Source organism: Pelobates fuscus, chromosome 9, assembly GCF_036172605.1.
Source record: "Pelobates fuscus isolate aPelFus1 chromosome 9, aPelFus1.pri, whole genome shotgun sequence".
NCBI lineage: Eukaryota > Metazoa > Chordata > Amphibia > Anura > Pelobatidae > Pelobates > Pelobates fuscus.
Genome location: NC_086325.1, coordinates 157,684,464 through 157,705,920, shown reverse-complemented (window position 1 = coordinate 157,705,920; position 21,457 = coordinate 157,684,464). Strand labels below are relative to the sequence as shown.

Here is a 21,457-nt window from a genome sequence, read left to right as displayed (position 1 = left end):
CAATTCATGAAACAAGAGTTTTTTATGTATGTCTAAACCATTTTTCTGACATACATTTGGACAATAAAATGGCAGGAGTTGGATGATGGTTTTCAGGCATGAAGGCAACTTCAATTACAATGTCTTGTATGCAAGTAAGATGTTTTGTACTGCTTTCCATTAAAGGGGGATCAAACAATTTCAAGAACGTCAGACGTGAGTATCTTTTTGATAATTTTTTTAATTTATCATTATTGAATATGTTTTGGTGCATTATTTCTATCTTGCTTTCAAGATGAATGTGTCACCTGAATGTGTTGACATTTCTGTCATAAATTGTATTTAGCAAATTGTTCCTTAGAGAAAGTGAAGTACTAGAAACTGCATTGTCACTGTATTATCAGTAAATGCACAGAGAGGGTAACACATTGTTAGGTAAAATAAAGCCGAAATGTTTTGAAATATTGAGTAATATTTTAATACTAACCAGTGGTCCACTTGGGCCATCGGGACCAGGGGAGCCAGGAAGTCCTTGTTCACCCTAGAGAAAAAAATCATTATGTTAATTATAAGAAAGTATATATTTGATCACATTAATGGCATAAACGAACAATATCACAAACTACATCACAGACTACAGTCAACACGTTCAAAATATTGCCAGATAACATTTTGAAAGTTCCATAATTCACAGATGAAGTCATCTCTGTGAATTAGTTTCCATAATTTACAGAGATTACATCATACTGTGAATTACGGAATATCTAAAGTACAATTGTAACAGTGAGAGCAATATTTCCACATAATTCTGTGATTTCGAATTTTTTTTCTATGAATGATCTCATCCAGAGTCACAGAACTCACCACAGGTCCAGGGATTCCTCTTAGACCTTCAGAGCCAGGTTTTCCAGGAGCTCCTTGAGGACCGATAGGACCTGTCTTTCCAGGTGGACCTTCCAAACCTGGTTCACCCTAAAAAAAGAAAACATTTAGCAAATTGGAAGATAAGACATAAAGAGCTACAGAACCAGTATTCATCAAGTAACTAATGTACCTTTCCTCCCTTCTCTCCTTGTCGTCCTTCAGGGCCTGTTGGACCAGGGGGTCCCTAAGAAAAAATAAAAATCATTCCATGAAAGCAGGCTGACATGATAACTAATGCTGTAATAAACATCCAGGAATGATATCTTTGAATTATACATAGCAAATGTATAGAAATGTATTACTTTGTGTCATACAATTACTGCCGGGAGAATCAGGGTTGTGGTATTTCAGTTCGGCCGAATTTCGCCAATGTAATTATTTCGGGAAAAACAATTTTGACGAATAAAATGGAATAAAAATACACTATTATAGTTTCATATCTAGTAAAAAAAAAAAAAAAAAAGAAAACAGGAGAGAAACAAGGCGGTTAGGAGCAGTAAAAAAAAATCTCTCTCTATATATATATATATTAAATATATAATACATAAATATAGATTTTTTTTTTACTTCTCCTCCTTTTTCCCCTTCATTGGTCAGTACATTCCTCATTTTGTTTGTTTTGTGATTCAGTCATATGGTTACGGAGTTATTGAATTCGGACAACTAGCCAATCGCCTAAATTTCAGACAAATTGCAATTCATTTGAAGTGTATTATATTACGATATAAAATACGGTACCTATATAGAACAAGAATCATTACTTACCCTCTTCCCAGGTGGACCTGATGGACCAGGCTCTCCAGTAGGTCCAGGTGATCCCTATGTGATAAAGAAGATAGTATCAACAAGCAAAATAGCAAATGTTTCATGTTGACATATATCCAGAAAGTATAGTAGATATATGGTACTAACAGGTTGACCAGATTCTCCATCATCTCCTTTGTCACCAGGTGGTCCATCTTGACCCTGAAGAACAAATAAAATATATTTTTAAAAGAAATGTTTGTATTAAAGTTTTCCCACCATGAGTTCTATGGGGCAGGGTCCTCCTCTGTTTGCCCCCTGTTGGACCTCCTATTTTTAAGTCTATACTTGCAGCTATAACTGTACCTCCTCTATCAACTGTAGAGAGCTGAGTACTCATCTTGGCTCTAAATAACCAAATATATAATATAATCTATTATAGCGTACCCTCATCTTATTGTAGAATATAGCCTATAATCACATTACATATATTAATCTATCCTCAAATTGCAGCATCTCTTCATCTGAGAAACATGTTTATATCATGTGTAATATTGATACATTGTAGTTAGCATGACCAATGACTGTAATTTAGATGTGTCTCTTGAATCTGACTGGAAAATAAATTGTGAATAAATCTTACCGCTTGACCAGGTTCACCAGGAGGGCCGGGATCTCCAGGGAATCCGACGGGACCCTAAATAATAAACACTATTAGGTTAATTGAAAATAGTAGAATTGTATATGCCTGTTGGACACTGAATATGATGTGTTTGTCAAAACCCACAGTTGGCATGGAATAGTTAATCAGCAGTTGAGCAGTATTCATTGAAGTACATCATTCCATCATCCTAATTCTAATATACATCTTTACAAGTAGAAATCATTTTAACAATTTTAACAGTTATCATAATTGAATGTTACACTCTATACTTCAGTAGGTTTACGTCAGTATGGCCTAAATACAACCACACGGATTATATACAGACCCAGATATATACTTACAGGGCTACCTTTTGGACCATCATCTCCTGGGGGACCTTTAGGACCTGGTGGACCAGCTGAACCTTGTAGGCCTGCCTCACCTTTTTCACCTCTTTCTCCCTTAGGACCCTGTGAAGAAACCATATTACAGTGTAAATAAATAGTATGTTCTTACACATGCAAAACAATTCTCTAAAAACTTTAAGGAACATCTGATCATCATGATTTGTTGCATGGTCCATGTCAACAGTTTCCGTCATCACACAGGAGGCATAACATATTGTCATATTGAAGGAACATAAAATATTGTCCATTGAAACAAAATTGTATAATAAGTAGAATAAAAATGTCCTAAACTGGAAATTCAGGAAATTAAACTGTAATTATAAGCAAAAAATAAATTATTGCAAATGTGTGATGGCAATTGGTACCAGACCCTAGTTAAAAGTGTTCTAAATAACCAAAACAATGTTGTGCTTTACTTACCGGAGGTCCAAGCTCTCCAAGAAGTCCAGGTTCACCAGACTCTCCAGGATCACCCTGTCATAACACAGAGGAAAACACATTATTTTTTACAGAACAACATCCACATTTTAATATTATATTGAAGAAAAAATGAATCTATCATACCTTTTCTCCCACAGCACCAGGATTGCCTATTCCTCCAGGAGGACCTTGTGGACCATCAGCTCCTGGGGAGCCAGATGGACCTCTGGGACCTGGCGGACCAGGTGGACCCTTAAAGCAAAATAAATATAAAAAAGAATTTACAAGAATGAAAACACAAAATACAATCATCAAATTACAGTATTTATTTTTTTGTCTAGGCTCCCATAAAATCTTAATCCATCTCTGCCTGCCAGGCATGGTTCAACAAACATGATCAATAACCAGGTGAGATCAGGAAAGACATGACCATTTGAACCACGCAAACAACAAAGGGGCATGGTACTTGGAGGATGTGGCATTAACGACAATAATAATTAGCCAGGTGCTTTCAGAGAACATTTTTAATGATTGTGTCCTGTGCTTACGGAACAGAACAGCTAAAGCTTTTCAGTAAGTACCAAGAAACACCAAACCTAGATTCATGTTTCAGCTGCACATTCAGAAAGACAAGTCATGTTTTACTCTAATGTTACTGATGTACTATGTGCCATCTTATAGGGCTCCTTGTATGTACAGGTTGGCATATTTTAACTAACCAAAATACGTACCATTTGACCAACATCTCCAGTTTCTCCTTTTTCACCAAAAGGTCCAGGTAAGCCCTAAAGATAATAAGGAATTAAGGAATAATTGGAATGATATACATTTTTTGTTTTTCACAAAGGGAACAAGAACCACCATTGGCATGCGAATATACTGTTACCTATCCATCAAATTCCTATTCATTTTTATATTCTGATTATCTGTAATACATTTTTGCACATTTTTAATTCATCATTTTTTATAATTTTATATATATGTTATATCTCTAATACATTTAAGCATGGATGGGATGGGACTTGACAATGTAAAATAATGAACTTCAACGCTTACGAAAATACATCAAAGTTCATTTTTTTGAACATACATGCTTTTAATGGCTTATAGTCTGACATTTACTCGTCTCCAAATAAACCGAAATGTGTGGTGGTCCCACCACACTCCGATTCGGGCTACAAACTGAATGAACAAACAGGCTCAGGAGCCAACGTCAGCTTGTCATGTTAGAATGATGAGAAGTTAAATGTGAAAGTGTGTCTATTTTATTTTATGGAATGCAATAGAATTGACTTGTGGTTAATTGCTCAGCTATATGTATCTGATGCCATCACTTGGCGAGTGAGATTTATAGAGCTAGGAAGTTGGACAAGGCAGAGAGGGGACATTAGAAATGCATGGAATCTGTCAGATTTTATTATTTTCCAAAGTAATCAGGTGTTGCAGAGGTTACCATCGCATTGGGGTTGTCACGGTAATTAGCGCCCATAAAAAAAAAACAGGCCTTTAATTTGTAAACTGCATTAGCAATCTCCCTTTCTCAGCATAAATCTGATATATACTCTTACTTCATTACAAGATAATATATGCATGGCCTCCCTACACTGCATTATTTATGTAAATGATAGGTATATTGTTATCCATTGCATTCTATTAGCCCTTGGGTGCTATGATTTCTCCTTAGCATTTGGCAACATTGATATTTACCTGTAATCCAACGGGTCCAGGTGGCCCTGGGAAACCTCTAGGTCCTTCATCACCTTTCTGTCCAAAAAGACCTTGTTGTCCCCTTGGACCTGGTTCTCCATCAGCTCCCTGGAAATATATTTGAAGAATGATGACTTATAGGAATAACTCATTCAAAGACTTGTTAGTAACCATGGCAATGAATTTACTTACAGAGGGGCCGGGCTGGCCAATGGGACCTTGTGGGCCTGATGGTCCAGGTGGACCCTACAGATCAACAAAAAACAAGAATATTAAACAAATGTCATTGGTTTTATGTTTTAGTTAAAATTTATGGAAGGCTTGCAACATACCTGTTCTCCTTTATCTCCCCTGTTTCCTTTCTGCCCAGGTTCACCAATCTCACCCTGTTCATCAGAAGGGAAAACAATCAAATAGTTAACAGTGGCATAACAAAGGCAGGAGCCGATTTAAAGATGAATTCATTATTTTTGTTCTGAGCTTGTGGGACCCCACCATGGAAACTGAAGAAGTAAAGCCATAAAGTAATGCTACATAGGTAGCTTTATGCTCTCCTCGGAAAATGTATCAGATCTACTTAACATGTGGCCTTTCATAGATCGGGGGGCATGACATCACCTGTCAGACATATTTCAGTGGGTATTGACAGTTGATTGGAGTAAGAACAACAATTAAAGATAACATCATTAAAATGGAAGAGATAACATTGCCTACTCTTCACTGACACAAACCGTAGATTTGATTGCGAGAAAACTATGTAGGCCAGTTTGGTTCTTATGTTCCTTTTTATTCTTAGAATCTTGCTTTCTTTCACAATGATTAAAGCAAAAATGAAAATCCCTAGAATTGTATGTCTACATAATACAAAAAAAATAAAGTCTGTGTACCTCTATATTAACGAGGAGTACCTACCTTGTCCCCATCTTCACCCGGTGGCCCAACAGGACCAGCTGGGCCAGGAAGACCCACAGGTCCTTGGATGCCATCACGTCCGGCGGGCCCCTGAGGGCCTTTTTCTCCCTGTAATTATAAGCAAAAAAAAATAATGATTTTAATGGTAATGATTAATAAATATTGATTCATTGATGTGATAATCAACAAAAAAAGAATAGTTTTTACGGATTTGTACAACACCACGGAGGATGATGATGAGTGGATGAAGTATTGCAAAGCCCTATTGGGGTCACACTATTTAGGATTGGTGGAGCAGCTTAAAGTGGACTGAGGTCAGGTTTAGAAAAGTTTTTTTTCTTGGGTGAAATCATGGAATTTAGCCTTTAAATATATATATATACATACAGTTTTTATATTTTTGCTCATGATTTTCTTTCCAGTTGCAGTACTAATCTGCAAGTGCTCACCAAACTAGGTCAGCTATCCTACTGATATCGTCATAGAGACACGGTTAGAAATATCTTATTATCTTATTGAAGAATGAAATTCCATTTAAAGATATAGAAAATACTGATTGTCGTGGCAATACACAAATCGCTACAGTAAACAAACAGATATAGAATAACCCACATCTGAAAATTTGTTAATTGGCATCCTGACTCAAACAGAAAACCCAATAGGTAAAGCAGTTGCTACAAAACTCATGTAGCTAGGCTTCTACTATGCTAAATGATTAATAACGTCTTCTTTGCCTCTCTATGCCCATTGGGTCAAACTGCTTTTCTTCAAGAATGTTCAAGATCCAAACAGTTAGAGAACCCAACTGCTGTCTGAAATAGAACTGTTACATTTCAGGATAATTAAGACAAACTGCTTCATTGTATGATGGAACTGTGGATCTCCCAGGTTTTCTTTTATTCTCTGACTTCGTCCCCCAAAGCCAACAGGATGAATCAGTCCTCTCCCTGGCTGTGAAATATGAGGGGCCAAATGTTCCTGCCATGGGAGCTCATGGTAAATGACCATAAATAAAATAAATTGCACGTTTCATCAAACATGAAATGTACGCTACAGCCAGAGCTTTTATGAAGTTGTTTTTTCTGGCCCCAGGTCTGATACCTTTTAATACGCCAACGTAAGCGAAAATCCAGTGATGAAAAAAGCACCTTTAATAACTAGAATCAATCAACATTAATGTCCTGATTCAATTGAAATTCACTTCTGCTTTTAGTGTTTCCCAGAGGAATACGTTGAGTGTTTGATATATTACTGTCAGAAGTGTTTGCGTTCTTAATAGATAAAAAGACAATAATTGAAGGTATCCAAAGATTCCATTCATTGACAGGAGAGATGGCCAAAAGCTTTACTGGGACATCTCCCATAGTAGGGTTTATGGGATATTGCAGTTCTTCTCATGAAATCCTACGAGCGTACCTGCTCAGTATGTTGCAGCTAGAATCGGGTATTGATAGCCTTGTTTATAGTTTTGAAAGTTATAGTTTATCACAATGTTGACCGTTTCTCATGGACTTTTCATTGAGGTGAGGAATGGACACCGCCTTTGGACAATGCACGCACAACTTGGACAGATTCCGTACACAATTTTTTTTCTTTGGCATTAGTGACTCAGTAGGCATACATTTTTATGGTGCTTAGAATGACACAAAGTGCTAAATACTCATTGTCAGACTAAAACTGGCTCAGATTTGTTTAATACAATCTCACTCCAGTCTATCGGTGGCAGTATATTGGTGAGCGCTTGGAAGTCAAAGCAGGAGTCCTAAAATGGGTCACATATTTATTCTATATAAAACAGAATCAATCTCCGCAGATACCGGTGAGCTATTATTGCAACTGAAACAGCCTGCATGTTTCACAATTAATCATAACGACATGTATCACACACATATAACATATGTGATTATGTGCACTCTGTAAGATCTGGATGTTCTTAAATTCCACTGAAGAAGCCAAGGATGAAAAAAAGTCTAGTGACTTTTTAAATGTTAGACAAGTTGGAGTGGCCAACTGTTTAAGTCCCTGACAGCCCCCAGGATCACCAGCTGTAAACATTCAGCGATATTATCTTCACGAAAATTTAAAGACTATATCCCTTTAATGACTAAACAGACCTTCAGTAAGTTTGTATCTCAGGGACACAGACCACAAGGGCTTTAAAACCGGAAGTCTTTTTCCAGTTTCAAAATAAAAAATAAAAACAAAAAAATAAAAACAATTAATTTTTTTCATTAATCCTCCCACTGCTTGCCACTTTCTCCTAGTCATACACTGTTTTGCTCCTGCATTGAAAAATGATGTAGGTATTCATTGCTTTATACATAATCTTTCACCTTAATGTGAAATTGTCTAGAGGTTGTGAATACACTGTAAAGAACACAGAGTTTCAGGGAACTTGTGAAGTTTTTAATATGCATAAATAAAATTTAGATGTCAAACCAGTCACCCATTGTACCTAGGAAAAAAAAAAGAGTACACTAGAGGCTCACTCAAGGAAGAAATGAGCTCTCTTATTATAAGAATTTATGAACTGGCACCGTGCAGAAGCCATGGTAGAAGTATATTGAAAATGCATATGGATTGTGTGTTAGGCTTTCTATTACGAAAATCTTCATCTCACAATCCAACAAGGCAAGATTTACAAATCCAATAATTAAAATGTTTATTTTAATTATTAACTTCCTTATATATCCCTAGCCAGCCAAAGTTGGATTTTGCATATTTTTTTTAGGTAAATCTGTCAAATAACTTTTAATTAAAGCTAGCCTGTCAATTATTTCTATATGCATATATTGTTTGTATGTTAAAGTGAACTTGTCAAATCATTTTTAATTAATGGGAAGCTGACATATATCATACTATACATTTTCCTTTTTTTTTTTTTTGGTAAAGCATACCTGTCACCAGAACGAGACACTAATCTAAGAGAATAAAAACTGTCTGTTGTGTTAATATTTTTAAAATAAGTGTATCAGTATTAAACGCAATCTTAATAATGGGTGTCAAATTACCTTGCCTATGACGTTCAGTGGGTTTGAGTTCTCGTTTACATAATTACCTCGTAGCTGCTTTCTGAGCCACTTATAAAATCGATTGCAACAATGTGAAAAGGTAAAAAAAAGACTGGCATCTCAGAAAAAAATGGCCAGGTGTATGCTGGATAATGGTGTGCTCTAAACACACAACAAATGTAATTATCAAAGTGGTTCCTTTTTGGTAGACCTGCTACTCAATACAAATACCAAAAATAGAAAGTTGTTTGGCTGCAACTCAATATCTTTATCCGTATCTATATCGAATTTCTTTGTGATGTGATTGCTCGTGCCAGATGTGATGTTTCCACCCAAGACACATCAATCTTCCAAGGATTCCATGCACCACTCTGTAGCGCTCACAGAAAAATGTTGGGGGGGCAGGGAGGAGCCAACGAGGGACACTTCTGTGGGCAAAAACACCTTGACAAAGAGAATGGCCAAAGAGGAATAGCCAGACAAATCCAATCAGTCACAAAGGCCAACAACAGTGAACTAAGCACTATTTGGAATAGTAATGTGGAGGAGGTTATCCTTGAATGCACAACGCCTCGAACCTTGAAGTGGAATTGTTACATCAGCAAAAGCCTATGGTGGGTTACCTTCCCGATAATGGTGCAGTAGGTTCATGATCCACAATAAAGGAGCAGATAAATATATTGCAGTGCCAGGAGAATCCAGATTTATGCTGTAATATGTAGCATGTAGGTTCAAAATCCAGAGTAAAACCCTATGAACCATATTAATACATTTATGGGTCCCATATACCGATCTTTAAATGGATATTTTCAACAGAATTACAAGCGATCTCATAAATCACATATTATCTCAAGCTGGGTCCACACAAATGTGTGTGAATTCACTTTCCCCCATTTGTCTGCACAGTCCCTAGATCTCAATCCAGTAGAGCACCATTGCGATGAGATTCAACAGGAGGTTCTTATTGTTAGTGTGTGTCCTGATAATCTGGAAGAACTTTGCGATACTGTCAATAAAAGGATGTTTTTTTCAGCACATTTTTCAACCAAGTTGCAAAAACTTTAGGCTGTTCGGGAAGCTAAATTCAGATAGGTTTCTCGAATAAAATATTTAATGAGTGTGAAGGCAGATATTGATGCTTTAGTGACAAAAGTAAAATTGTTTCTTTCTCATTTTAAAATAATGTTCTTAAAATAGGAGAAGAGAAAGTATTTTTACAGAACACCTTGAAACCTTGAGCAGCAAAAGAATGTCACAAACTGCTGAAGGTGACATTTAATCGAGGGATTCAAGCAGGTTTAATGCTAAATGCCTGGGTGATTAAAATAAATGTTTTGACAGACGTGACTGCAGACTGCCAGATTTGCAGTATAACTTAGAGAATAATGTGATTTCACTAGTTTGGCTTATCAATTAGTGATAATGATTTTATTGGGTGACTGTCTGAGCGGAACATCATGTGAAATTTAGTTTACAATCACAAACATTTGCCGTGACAATGTTAGCCACCACTGTACTAATGCAGGTTAAATCAGAATGACCGAGGTCCAACACGTAACTTCTCTGCTCTGAAGATAGAAGAAATGGTTATGGACTGAGGAACTTTGTTGACATCCACAACTAATGTAATCTCTAGGTCTACAAGAATGGCGTAGATTTATCCTGAGAAGGTTAGGACCTTGTCAGGGTGGATTTAATGCGTGAGTGGATATATGGTGGAACTATTGGGTCTTGGTAGGACCTCCCCTTGACAGAAATAAAATATTCTCTTAAATACAATTCAAGGCTGGAGCTTTCAGGTAATGCATTGTGATTTGATGAATGCAGGTTTCACAATGGACTTACCGGAGTACCCTTCTCACCAGAAGGTCCTGGAGGTCCTTGTGGTCCAGGTCGTCCTGGTAGCCCAATTGGGCCAGCTGGGCCAGCAGCTCCTCGTTCGCCAGGGGAGCCCTAAAGTGGGAATAATATTTATAGTCTTCTTAATATTTATATAAAACAAAACAAAAACATATATCTGGGAATTGTAGTAATAACTGATATAAAGAGGGTTTTCTTTAAAACTGGCTAGGCATTAACAGGTTAAATGGGGAACATACCAAGTTGCCTACTATTTATCCAATACTTACGGCTGGACCTGGAGGTCCTGGGGGGCCTTCATTTCCTTTCAGACCTTGAGAACCCTAGAAGAAAACAGAAGGAAATAGTTTTTATAATGTTAAAAGTCATCTGGAGCCACCCAGTTTGTGAGTTGTTCTTTGCTTACTATTGGACCAGGAAGACCTCTTTCACCGGGAAATCCTCTCAAACCTGGAGGTCCATCTTTGCCTGGTAGACCTGCTGGACCTGGATCTCCCTGTAAAAAAAAAACCACCATAGCCATCATGATGTCATAAGTCTGAAATTCAGCCAAAATAAATTACAGTACATTCTGTAACCATATAAACAAAACACTGAGGATATTAAATCATGTGGCTAGTATACCAAAATATAAATTATATATTGTACATTATTATAGGCCACATTAATATGTAACCACTTTTATTTGTGGAGTATCATGAATCCGGTGACCACTTACCTTTGATCCCTCCTTTCCAGCTTGCCCAGGCAATCCTTGCTCACCAGGGGGGCCAGGAGGGCCTGGGTGTCCTCTCTCACCCATTGGACCAGTCTCTCCAGTAGGACCCTAAAAGCAGAACACATTACTATGGCTTTGAAAGTATCAGAGGCAGAGCTTCCAGAACATTGTAGCATGTTTGACAACCATTACTAGAGATGGATGAATGGATTTTGACCTGTGAAGGTTCCATTAACAGCCACTCTTGAACAGTTTGACATCTGGCTACAGAAAGATCTGGGGCTGTAAATATGCCAGTCTAAGACCCACTCTAGAACAGTGTGACATGTCTGACAATCATTTTAACAGATGGACAAAACAATCTGGATCTTTGAAGGTGCCAGTATTAGAGCTACTCTAGAACAGTGTGACATGTCTGACAATCATTTAAACAGATGAACAAAACAATCTAGAAGTGGCACCAGCTAAGCTCATTCTTGGAAACTCTTCAAATCTGATGCAAAGACTCTGGTTATGAAAGACTATTGTAGGGCCTTCCAGCGAAGTTTCTTGAACTCCTCATGGGAGTATAGAACTTTTGTCAACCCACTTATCACCTGTTTCTGCTTGCTCTCTGCCCCTAACCTAACACTACCCAGCCTTACTGTTCCCACCCCTCCGGTTTTACGTATTCAGAAGAAAAGGAATGAAGCTCATCTTGAGATGAAGATTCCTCGTTTATAGCTAACCAACAAAAGCCGTTTTTAATATACTGCAATAAAACTTGTAAATCATACTCTTTTTCATTTTTTAGTCTGTCACAGCTGCCACATGAGACATTTTTCTTTTTTTCTCCATAATTCTTTTATACATATGCCAAGCTGCTTATTTTAACGCACATGCATTATTTATGACACAGCTGCACTATTCCACATTATACGCTGTGCGGTGATTTCACCCTTCTACATTAACTGGACTCACAAACCTATCCTTTTTATTCCTATATTCAACACGTTACATTATATGTAAAAATTAAAAACACACTATCCATTAACTGCATGCTGAATTCTTACTTTCTTACAATTCTGGTACAGGAAAAGTCAAACAAAACATATTTATATTCAAAAAATATATATTTCTGTACCACGCAAAGATGAAAATCAAGAGAAATCCTTTGATCCTTTTTATAAATGCAGAAGCCTATGTTTACATATAGAGTGTGTATTCTTGTTTTTAAGAAAGCATTCATTTTCCCCTTCCTAGCCTTGAATATTAAACAGGGTGCACTAGAACAATAAATCCCTTTGCTGAATTCTTCCATCTGATAGCAGGCATACATACAGAGATGAATTAACTGGCTCTGGATCACAGAGTTGCAGGCAATGACAGATCTGTGCAGTGACAGCGACAGATTGGAATAGCGCTCCCTGGAATTTATTAAGCATTCCTGTAGCAGTGGCTTACCTGTGGACCAACAACTCCCGGGGGACCAGGAGGACCTGTTTTTCCTTGGAAACCCTGGTAATGAGAATAAAAACAGTTAGTAATGGGGTGTTCGGTTCGCTGTTATAATGGCTGTGGGAAACCGCAGCAGTTCATGGTTCGAAACTAGCACCTGGGATACATTGTCACGTCTAAAAAAGAAAGACCCCCATGGGGATGAAATGGAACTTGGAGATCACACAAAGAAGATAGGCCCATACAGAATATAAATTTGCGTTCGACATGCCTGCACCATGCCCTGTGTCCAGATATTGATTATAATTATTTAAAGGTATTTAAAGCAGTTTTGAAATCAGCTAGGCTTATAGTTTTTTTTTGTTTTTGATGAATTAATGCTATAAAAAGGATGCCTTCATTATATGCGAAGCGCACCGTGTTCGTTTGTTCATGGATGTACTCCGCATGGTGGCTTATTTTTGAACACACATGCCTGCTATGTTTCTCTACAGTTTTGAACTTTGTCATTTACCTCTGAATACAAGGGAAAAGATCTGAAAGGACTCATTGGTCAAGAGCCCTAACAGAGAAGATGTTTTATACAAAAAAAGAAAAAAAACTTTCATAAACATTAGTTTTAGAATCTACGTTGGCTTAGATTGTACTGCATCGTTTTACTATGCGATACATTTTCTTTAAGCAAGTTTTTGTGGACATGGAAGAAAAAGGTTGAAAGGCCCTTTTTCTATTAAAAGAATTAGGTGTCATGCTAATCCTTGTTGCCCTGACTATCAGTAAAGGTAAGGTATTATCAACGGAACTGACTTACATATGTTCTGTGTGCATTCCGAAGGCATGGCTAATTGAATCTATTCATAGACACAGAATGCCGTAGGAAAAAATGCAAATATATATCAACACACACAAAACTTAAAGTGTACTACTTATAGACACACGACTAAAGGATTATCTACAGTCTAAACACTGGCTGCTTTTTGGCTTTTCGTCCATATCTACTGTTAATGCTTATTCAAATTAAAATAAATGTTTTGATGACATATATTTTCGTCCATTCTAGCATTTTGTTTTTCTTATATTTCTCCAGCATTCATTGTCTGAACGTTTACAAAGAGTCGAACCTCCCTCCGGCAGCCCACGGACAGAGCCATCAGGACTTTGCATACTTAAAGGGACACTGTAGTCACCAAAACAACTTAAGCTTAATACATCGGTTTTTTTTTGTGTGTAGATCATGCCTCTGAAATCTCACTGCTCAATTCTCTGCCATAGGAGTTAAATCACTTTTGTTTCTGTGTATGCTGCCCTAGCAACACTTCCCCTTGCTGTGACTGACACAGCCTGCATGAAAACAAAATGGATTCATTTTCCATCAGCTGTAACTTACTTTAAAAAGTTTTTATCTCCTGCTCTGTAAATTGAACTTTAATCTGACACAAGAGGCTCCTGCAAGGTCTAGCACGCTATTAACAGAGTAGGAGATAAGACGTTCTAAATTAAACAGAATTTGCAATATAGGAAGTGTAAACATTCAATCTCTCTTTACAGGAAGTGTTTAGGAAGGCTGTGAAGGTCACATGCAGGGAGGTGTGACTTGGACTGTATAAACAAAGTGATTTAACTCCTAAATGGCAGAGAATGGAGCAGTGAGATTAAAGTGTTATGGTATGTACAGCAAAACTTCTTCACTAAGTTCAAGTTGCTTTGGTGACTATATTTGATCAAATCTGTTGGCTAGCTCCAAATTAAAATCATGTGCCTTTCATCCAATCAATTGCTTAGAAGACATTGTTAAAGTTAGCAAATTCAGGTGATTTAAGCTTCGATCACTACCCTTTCATAGCTTAGAAGCACTTAGCAGAGAAGATATAGAAGCTGGATTTGTAAGATATAAGATGTGGATATGAGACCCACATTAGCTGCATCAGTTTGAAAAAGGTGCATTTTTTAACACTTCCCGTGGTATCTGGAATACAATCATCAAAGTATTAAAAGCATTTGTTAAAAAGAAGCATGCAACATAGTCACGTGAGGGATGCATACACGAGAGCTAGTGCCAGGTAGGTACCCAATGCACACTGTCAATAATTCACATAAAGATCACATTAAAATGGGAGTCTCTGTCGATTACAATGAAAATTGTGGTTTGCGTAAAGATTAATACATTTTTGTTTGTGTATTCTGACATCAATCAGTGTAAGGTAAGAATATTTTATTATTCTGTAAATGCTTAAAACACAGTGTAACTTCTGTGCTGCATGTCAAAGCCAAAATTTTTATAGTAATGGTAAATATTTATCATGCAAAGTTCAATGAAAGTATCGCTAATCTCTGGCACTCCAATTGTATGTCTGACCTTAAGGGACAATTGTCATCACATTTTCTAAAAAATTATATATATTGATTTCGCTTGAGATAATTTTACTTTTTATCTGGCTGAGCGGCCATGTTGGTTGGATCAGACTCTAGTGTTATCTGACCAACTGCTGCTAAACCTAACTTGTTGGCTGCTGCAGTTTCACATGGAGCAATCACAACAGCAGGCAAGTTAGGTTTAGCAGCAGCTGGTCAGATAACAGTAGAGTTTGACCCAACTTGGCTGCTCAACCCAAAAAAAAAAGCTAAATTGTCACCAAAAAAATTATTTTGCCATGGACCGTGGATGTTTTTTTCAGCAACATATGTTTAGTTCGAAAAAAAGGCAGGGTACTTCCGTCCAGTCATCAATTTATGAGATTAGAGTGCCCATGTCGTTTATCGACACTTCAAGATGGAAGGCATCCATCTAGACTATTACAATATACTTTTTTTAAAATATAATTACCTTTTTATTAGATGTAATACATTTTTTAAAAACAAAATTTGGAAATTTGATGATAGTTGGCAGCAATAAGTGGAGTCAATCATTGAAACAGGAACTGGACATTTTAGGTCACAGTAGGCTAGCGGGACAAATAGTCAAGTTGGAGAATTTGGCCTAAAATTTGCAAATCCCTTCTCAATTCTCCTCATTTTCTGTTTTTAGTGAAAAACCCAAAGGTAATTGAGTTTTAAAGATTATCCATCACTTGACTATGGGGCCTCTTAGCTAACCTTCTTGAAGAGATGACTGAATAAGTTCACAGCTAACAGTGCTCAGTTTTTGGCAGAGACACTTAATTGAGTTAGAGGGCCAGAACAGAAAAGAATAAAGGTTATTATAGGATCATACCTTTTGCATGCCTCATCAGAAATACAGGCTTGTATCTGAGCAATGCATCCTCTTACAACTGGCCAAGCCGTATACCTCCAGTGAGGGAGCGAGCAGCCTTGTATAAGCCATCCGGATAAAAAGTTGCAAAAGGGTTTTCGTGGTCAATCAGCGCATACAAGCCAGAAGCAGGAAGTTATTTACCTAACGGCTTTGTAATGTAAGCCAAGAAGCAACGTATATGATCCTTGACATGGTAGAACATAGGATGATGCCCAATATAGAATTCTTTAATGGTTCTCTCTAATTGTTGTTGCCTTTAAAAAGACACCTACACTTTTATCTTACTCACTATACTACTGACCAATATTTTTATCAAAATTATTGCAAATGTATGGGGAACAATAAACTCATATGGAATAATAGAATAATAAAATACGGTCAGGCCTGGCGCTACCCAGGGGGCGCGATCTGTGGGTGACTGGCAGGAGGAAAGCACCCTTCGCAGGGCTCTCGTCCTGTGGGTCACTGCATGTAGCATGGCCGAGAGGATGGACCGCAACCTACCCGGTCTGACAGGAAATACAACAAACTACTTCCTGTTAGACCGGGACAGCAAACCGGATCCTCCGTGGACTGCCCGCTCAGCCACATGGATGGAGGTGCGTGGGGGCACAATCAGAGGTATGGAGAACGACGGGAGGGGGGGCAATAACTGATACAGGAGGGGAGTGGGGAACAATAATAGGTACAAAGGGGGGGACAATAAAAAGGTACGGGAGGGGGGACAATAATAAGTAGATGAGGGGATGGGGAACAATAATAGGTACAGGAGGGGAGGGGGACCAAAATAGATACATGAGGGTAGGGGGGGCAATAAAAGTTACAGGAGGGGAGGGGGGAGAATAATAGGTACAGGAGGGGAGGGATGGCAATAAATGATACGGGAGGGGGGACAATAATAGATACAAGAGGGGAAGGGGAGGCAATAAAAGTTACAGGAGGGGAAGGGATGCAATAAAAGTTACAGGAGGGGAGGGGGACAATAATAGGTAAAGGAGGGGAGGGGGGACAATAATAGGTACAGGAGGGTAAAACAATAATAGATACAGAAGGGGAGAGGGGCTATGAAACATACAGGAGAGAGGGTAATGAAATGTACAAGAGGGGAGGGGAGGACAATGAAAGGGACAGGAGGGGAGGGGGGACATTTAAAGGCACAGGAGCGGAGGAGGACTTTGAAAGGTTCAGGAGGGGAGACAATAAAAGGAACAAGAGGGGGGACAATGAAAGGCACAGGAAGGATATTGGGGGCACAAAGAGACATCCAGAGACACACGGGGGGAAGAGACACAGAAAGGGGCAGGGGGATGAAAGACACACAAAATGGCTGGGGGTCAGAAAGAGAGAGAAAAAGGGGCTGAAGGAAGCAAAAGATACACAAGGGAGGTTGTAAGAGACACACAAGGGATAAAATACAGTAGGGAGGTGTAAGACACACAAAGGGGGAATGGGGATAAGACATTTGAAAAATGGGATATAAAACACAATAGGGAGTAAGAATTTAAACAAAAGGGGTTAAGGCACACAGGTGAAGATACATTTTTTAGGGACGACAACAATACCTTATACTGTCTAGTCTGAGGACAATACCTTATATTGAAAGTAAAGGAGATGACTGGCACAGATATATAACTAAATAGACAGGTAGCGTCTATTTCAGGTTTGTTTTCTGTCTGACCACCATACCCACCATATAACAAAGCTCCTGAAAATTTAAAAATGTGATAAATCTTGAACCAATTGTTTTTGTGTAAAATATATTACATTGTACACTTATTGTACACTACATGGATCATGATTTGTTTTGTTGTGTTTTGGATCCGGTAGACATTCATGCAGATCACCTTGGCCAGTATCCCCCCAAAAGCACAGTCATCAAGCTACACCAGAATTGCACATTTCACAGATATCTCCACGCCACCACAGATGGTTGTATCAATGACCTAATCACTTCAACAGTGCACCTGTGCATAGGTAAGGAGGATACTGTAAATACATGCCATACTGGTGCATCTCGAAAACTTGAATTAGGAAGAAACTGTTCTTAGTTTTTGCTGTCTGTAGTTCTACCATCTCTAACAAACATCGTTACCCTGACTTGACCGGGCAAAATTGGGTGATTTCTGTAGACCCTTCTATGTAGATGAAGAGACATATGCCAGGTGTAGAAAAGTGCAGCAACATCTCCTCATCTACAGGGAATGGTTTAGAGGAACCACTCGACCGGTGGAGGTCAGATGTAAGGATGAAGACGACCATCTGTCATTTACTCACAGTTTCACCTCTCTGTCCAGGATGACCAGGTAATCCATCTTTCCCTGGCGGACCCTATATAGATAGAATACAGAGAAAAAAAAATATGGTCAACAAAAGCACTTTCTAAAACAAATCACTGTATAAGATGATGCAAAGAGTCCAATTCAATAGTTTTGTAGATGGGATTAATATCAATTCATCATGGTTTTCAGTAAGAAACAAAATCACAGATTTTATTAGGTACATTTTTGGAAAATAACAAGCATGCTCTACTTACAGGGGGGCCCTTCGGTCCTGGAAATCCAGTGGGTCCTTGAGGTCCAGGTGGTCCCTGTGGTACAGAACATGTGTAAGAACATAGACATAAAGTATCAAACTGGATATTTTTTGTGAAAAGTATTGTGTAAACAATGTTGCGAAGGCTGTCACATGCAGCTGCAATGCAACTTCTCAAAGCTGGAATGAAAGCCACTGGTGTTACCTACTGGTAAACAGATTATATGGAGCTAAAACGCATTGACGTATAAGGCACCGTGGGATGACATGCTGAGCATTTGAACAGCTACTTGGTGTTGTCAGAACATTTTGCAGTTATAAGTTCTTATGCTAGACTCTTGGAATGAAATCTTCCACTGCAGAGTGAGTTCTAGTGTTGGTCTCAAGCGATTAGGAATTGTGGTACAGGACAACTGAGCAACATCTACAACGCAACACCAGAACACTCTAAATCATTACTTGTGAGGACACCTTCATTCAACGACATAACAAAATCTCATTCAGCATTCCAGCTGTTACTACACCTCCCATAATAATCTTAGAGCTATAATGCTGGCAAAGTCCACAACATCTGGAGTGCTGAAGGTTGTCTAGCCCTGATGTAGACCAATGAAGGTGAAATGCAGCTTTAAATCAATACCACATTATATAATAATAATAATGATAATAAATGTATTGTGGTTTGCAAATGTTTATATGTTTATATAGGAGGTTTATACACCTCTGCATAAAGTTAAAAAGAAAAAAGAAAATGGAATTTTAGAGTCAGCATGAGACACCAGAGCTCAAACTGCTTGTTCTAATTTAATTAGAACAAATTCTGACAACACGTACAATCTACTGCATTATTTATTTGTTTATTTTCCCAACTATGTTTTTTTTTTTTTCATGGTGCCATGCAGCAAGGATATATGCCATACCCTCTCCAGCTTAAACTGCTAGCAGGTATTAAGGACAAAAAGCGTTTGCGTGTCTGCTGGATGGAGCCATGCAGTCATTGTCGGATGTCTACCTGAGAGCTACTGGATGGCTCCTGTCTCCAACTCATTTCACACAGGCCTTTGTTTCTTTAGCATTCATAGTTGGAAACAGATTGTTGGGGATTGGGGGGGGCTGGAAACATGTCATCATCAAACAGGAGGGAGATACTTAAGATAACTGATAAGAAGGTACGTTTAGCCCAAATTGTTATCTCCACTGGGCATTTGCTTTCCTAACCAGTCTATTTTAAATATGTTGTAATTGTTGTTACTGGTACATATTTCTTGCAGACTTGTATCAAGGCGTATTCAATGCTTTGTTTTGGATGGGGGGTAGGGGGGGTTATCAAATGTAAGGCCCATTTCACATCTGGGCAAATTTTAGATACAAAGTCTTTGAGTGAAACTGAATTTACTAAATTCCAAAGCTTGGAATTCGCAATCTGTCAATTCCATTCAAATGTCCAAGCCCATTTACAGGAAAGCAAAGGACAGGTAGATAATCATTATTCCTTGACTGACATGAACTGGTACGATTATCTTTCCTAAGATTGATCCAGTCTGGCTTATTCAGTTAGAATACATTGGATTGGGGGAAACTGGACAATTTGGAGAGATGTAGATTAACGTAATAAGGGAGGCCACGAGAAGATGAAGTTAAAGTGCAAGATAGTGAATTGCCCTTCGATGGACAACATGGCCTAAGTGTTGGTTTTCCCGGGCATCATAAACCTTAAAAATCTCGACTTTGGTTGTGAAGACTTTGGTTGCTATATATTACTTGATTCTACGGATTCTACGTATTGTTCAATGGATATGATTCCTTTGACCTGTGATCTTAAAATAATTAATTTTCAACCCTTCAGAGTACAAGAAAAACCTTTGGGGTACAATGTATCCTTGTGTCTCTGTCTGAATTCTCGCCATTTCTGACTACAGAATCTTTCTCCTGTGTTATCCTTATTTGTTCTCTGACCAGTTATTATGCCCTTGCAATGTTGCCTGCAGCAAGCTATGGGAGGTAAATAATGGCTTTTTAATGCATTTCACAAGCCACATTGCACAGAAAGGGCAGCGTTTACCATATACCTGGTCTGAAAATCCTAAAGAGTGATGGCTCCTCTGGGTACTTGTTATCTGTCTTGAAACTGATGTGCAATTGAGTGCCCAATACCGACAAACTACAGGACTGCTAAAATGATTAGCAGCCGCCTTCTGGGTGTCTTTTAAAAAAACTGCTGCAAGTCAGCAATCTTTCAGTCCTGTGAGCTCACACACAAGCATTTCGCTTGTTCTTTAAATAAAAAATGAAACTTGCCCTCCATGATCACTGTGATTGCATATAGCGTTGCTCCCTCTATGTCCCACTTATCTCCCTACCTGCACTTTTGAGCTATTTTTCATTTTTACTATAAAAAATACAAGTTTGGTTGATGAATTTAAATAAATGTCCTTTATGATTTAGTAGTAGATAAACTTTGCCCTAATATGAAAAAAGGCTAAATCCTATTGACAAACCCACCCAAACTAAATAAATTAAGTACCTATATCTAAGTATAGGCTAATGTTTCTCCCGGTTAGGATATTACTGGAATTTGTTTCCAAGTTGACTTGATTAAATAATCACTTGAAACTGTCAGTTTTATAGAATTTCTCATTTGATCAGCTATGTGAATAATATTCAAACCAAAATCTCATTATTTTCACAAGAAAGGAATAAAAAAGATATATGGGTATATCTGAACATATTTTTAGATGATTTTCATAACAAAATTCCTTTGCTACATAACAAAAGGTCATCATAAATATCACAATATAGTGATATGTGTTTGTTTGTTTGTTTGTTTGTTTTTTTAACCTGCAGTTAGCCTGCAGTTCCTACTATATACTGTGATCATGTCACAGTGTTTAAAAGGACAGGTTCTCGACC

General features: G+C 38.0%; 1 protein-coding gene across 2 annotated transcripts in view; it reads right to left on the bottom strand.

The window, feature by feature from the left end:
- The window catches only part of LOC134573240 (collagen alpha-1(V) chain-like), a 185,796-nt gene that overhangs the window by 19,168 nt on the left and 145,171 nt on the right, over positions 1–21,457 (bottom strand). For both annotated transcript variants that reach the window (XM_063432852.1, XM_063432853.1), the window contains exons 36-56: positions 18,549–18,602; positions 18,290–18,343; positions 12,769–12,822; positions 11,326–11,433; positions 11,014–11,103; positions 10,877–10,930; positions 10,593–10,700; positions 5,737–5,844; positions 5,157–5,210; positions 5,017–5,070; positions 4,825–4,932; positions 3,849–3,902; positions 3,262–3,369; positions 3,118–3,171; positions 2,653–2,760; positions 2,291–2,344; positions 1,816–1,869; positions 1,669–1,722; positions 1,034–1,087; positions 844–951; positions 467–520 (exon numbers count right to left, since the gene is read on the bottom strand). In XM_063432852.1, the coding sequence (XP_063288922.1) occupies positions 467–520; positions 844–951; positions 1,034–1,087; positions 1,669–1,722; positions 1,816–1,869; positions 2,291–2,344; positions 2,653–2,760; positions 3,118–3,171; positions 3,262–3,369; positions 3,849–3,902; positions 4,825–4,932; positions 5,017–5,070; positions 5,157–5,210; positions 5,737–5,844; positions 10,593–10,700; positions 10,877–10,930; positions 11,014–11,103; positions 11,326–11,433; positions 12,769–12,822; positions 18,290–18,343; positions 18,549–18,602 (1,548 nt within the window). The remainder of the gene's footprint in view (positions 1–466; positions 521–843; positions 952–1,033; positions 1,088–1,668; positions 1,723–1,815; positions 1,870–2,290; positions 2,345–2,652; positions 2,761–3,117; positions 3,172–3,261; positions 3,370–3,848; positions 3,903–4,824; positions 4,933–5,016; positions 5,071–5,156; positions 5,211–5,736; positions 5,845–10,592; positions 10,701–10,876; positions 10,931–11,013; positions 11,104–11,325; positions 11,434–12,768; positions 12,823–18,289; positions 18,344–18,548; positions 18,603–21,457) is intronic.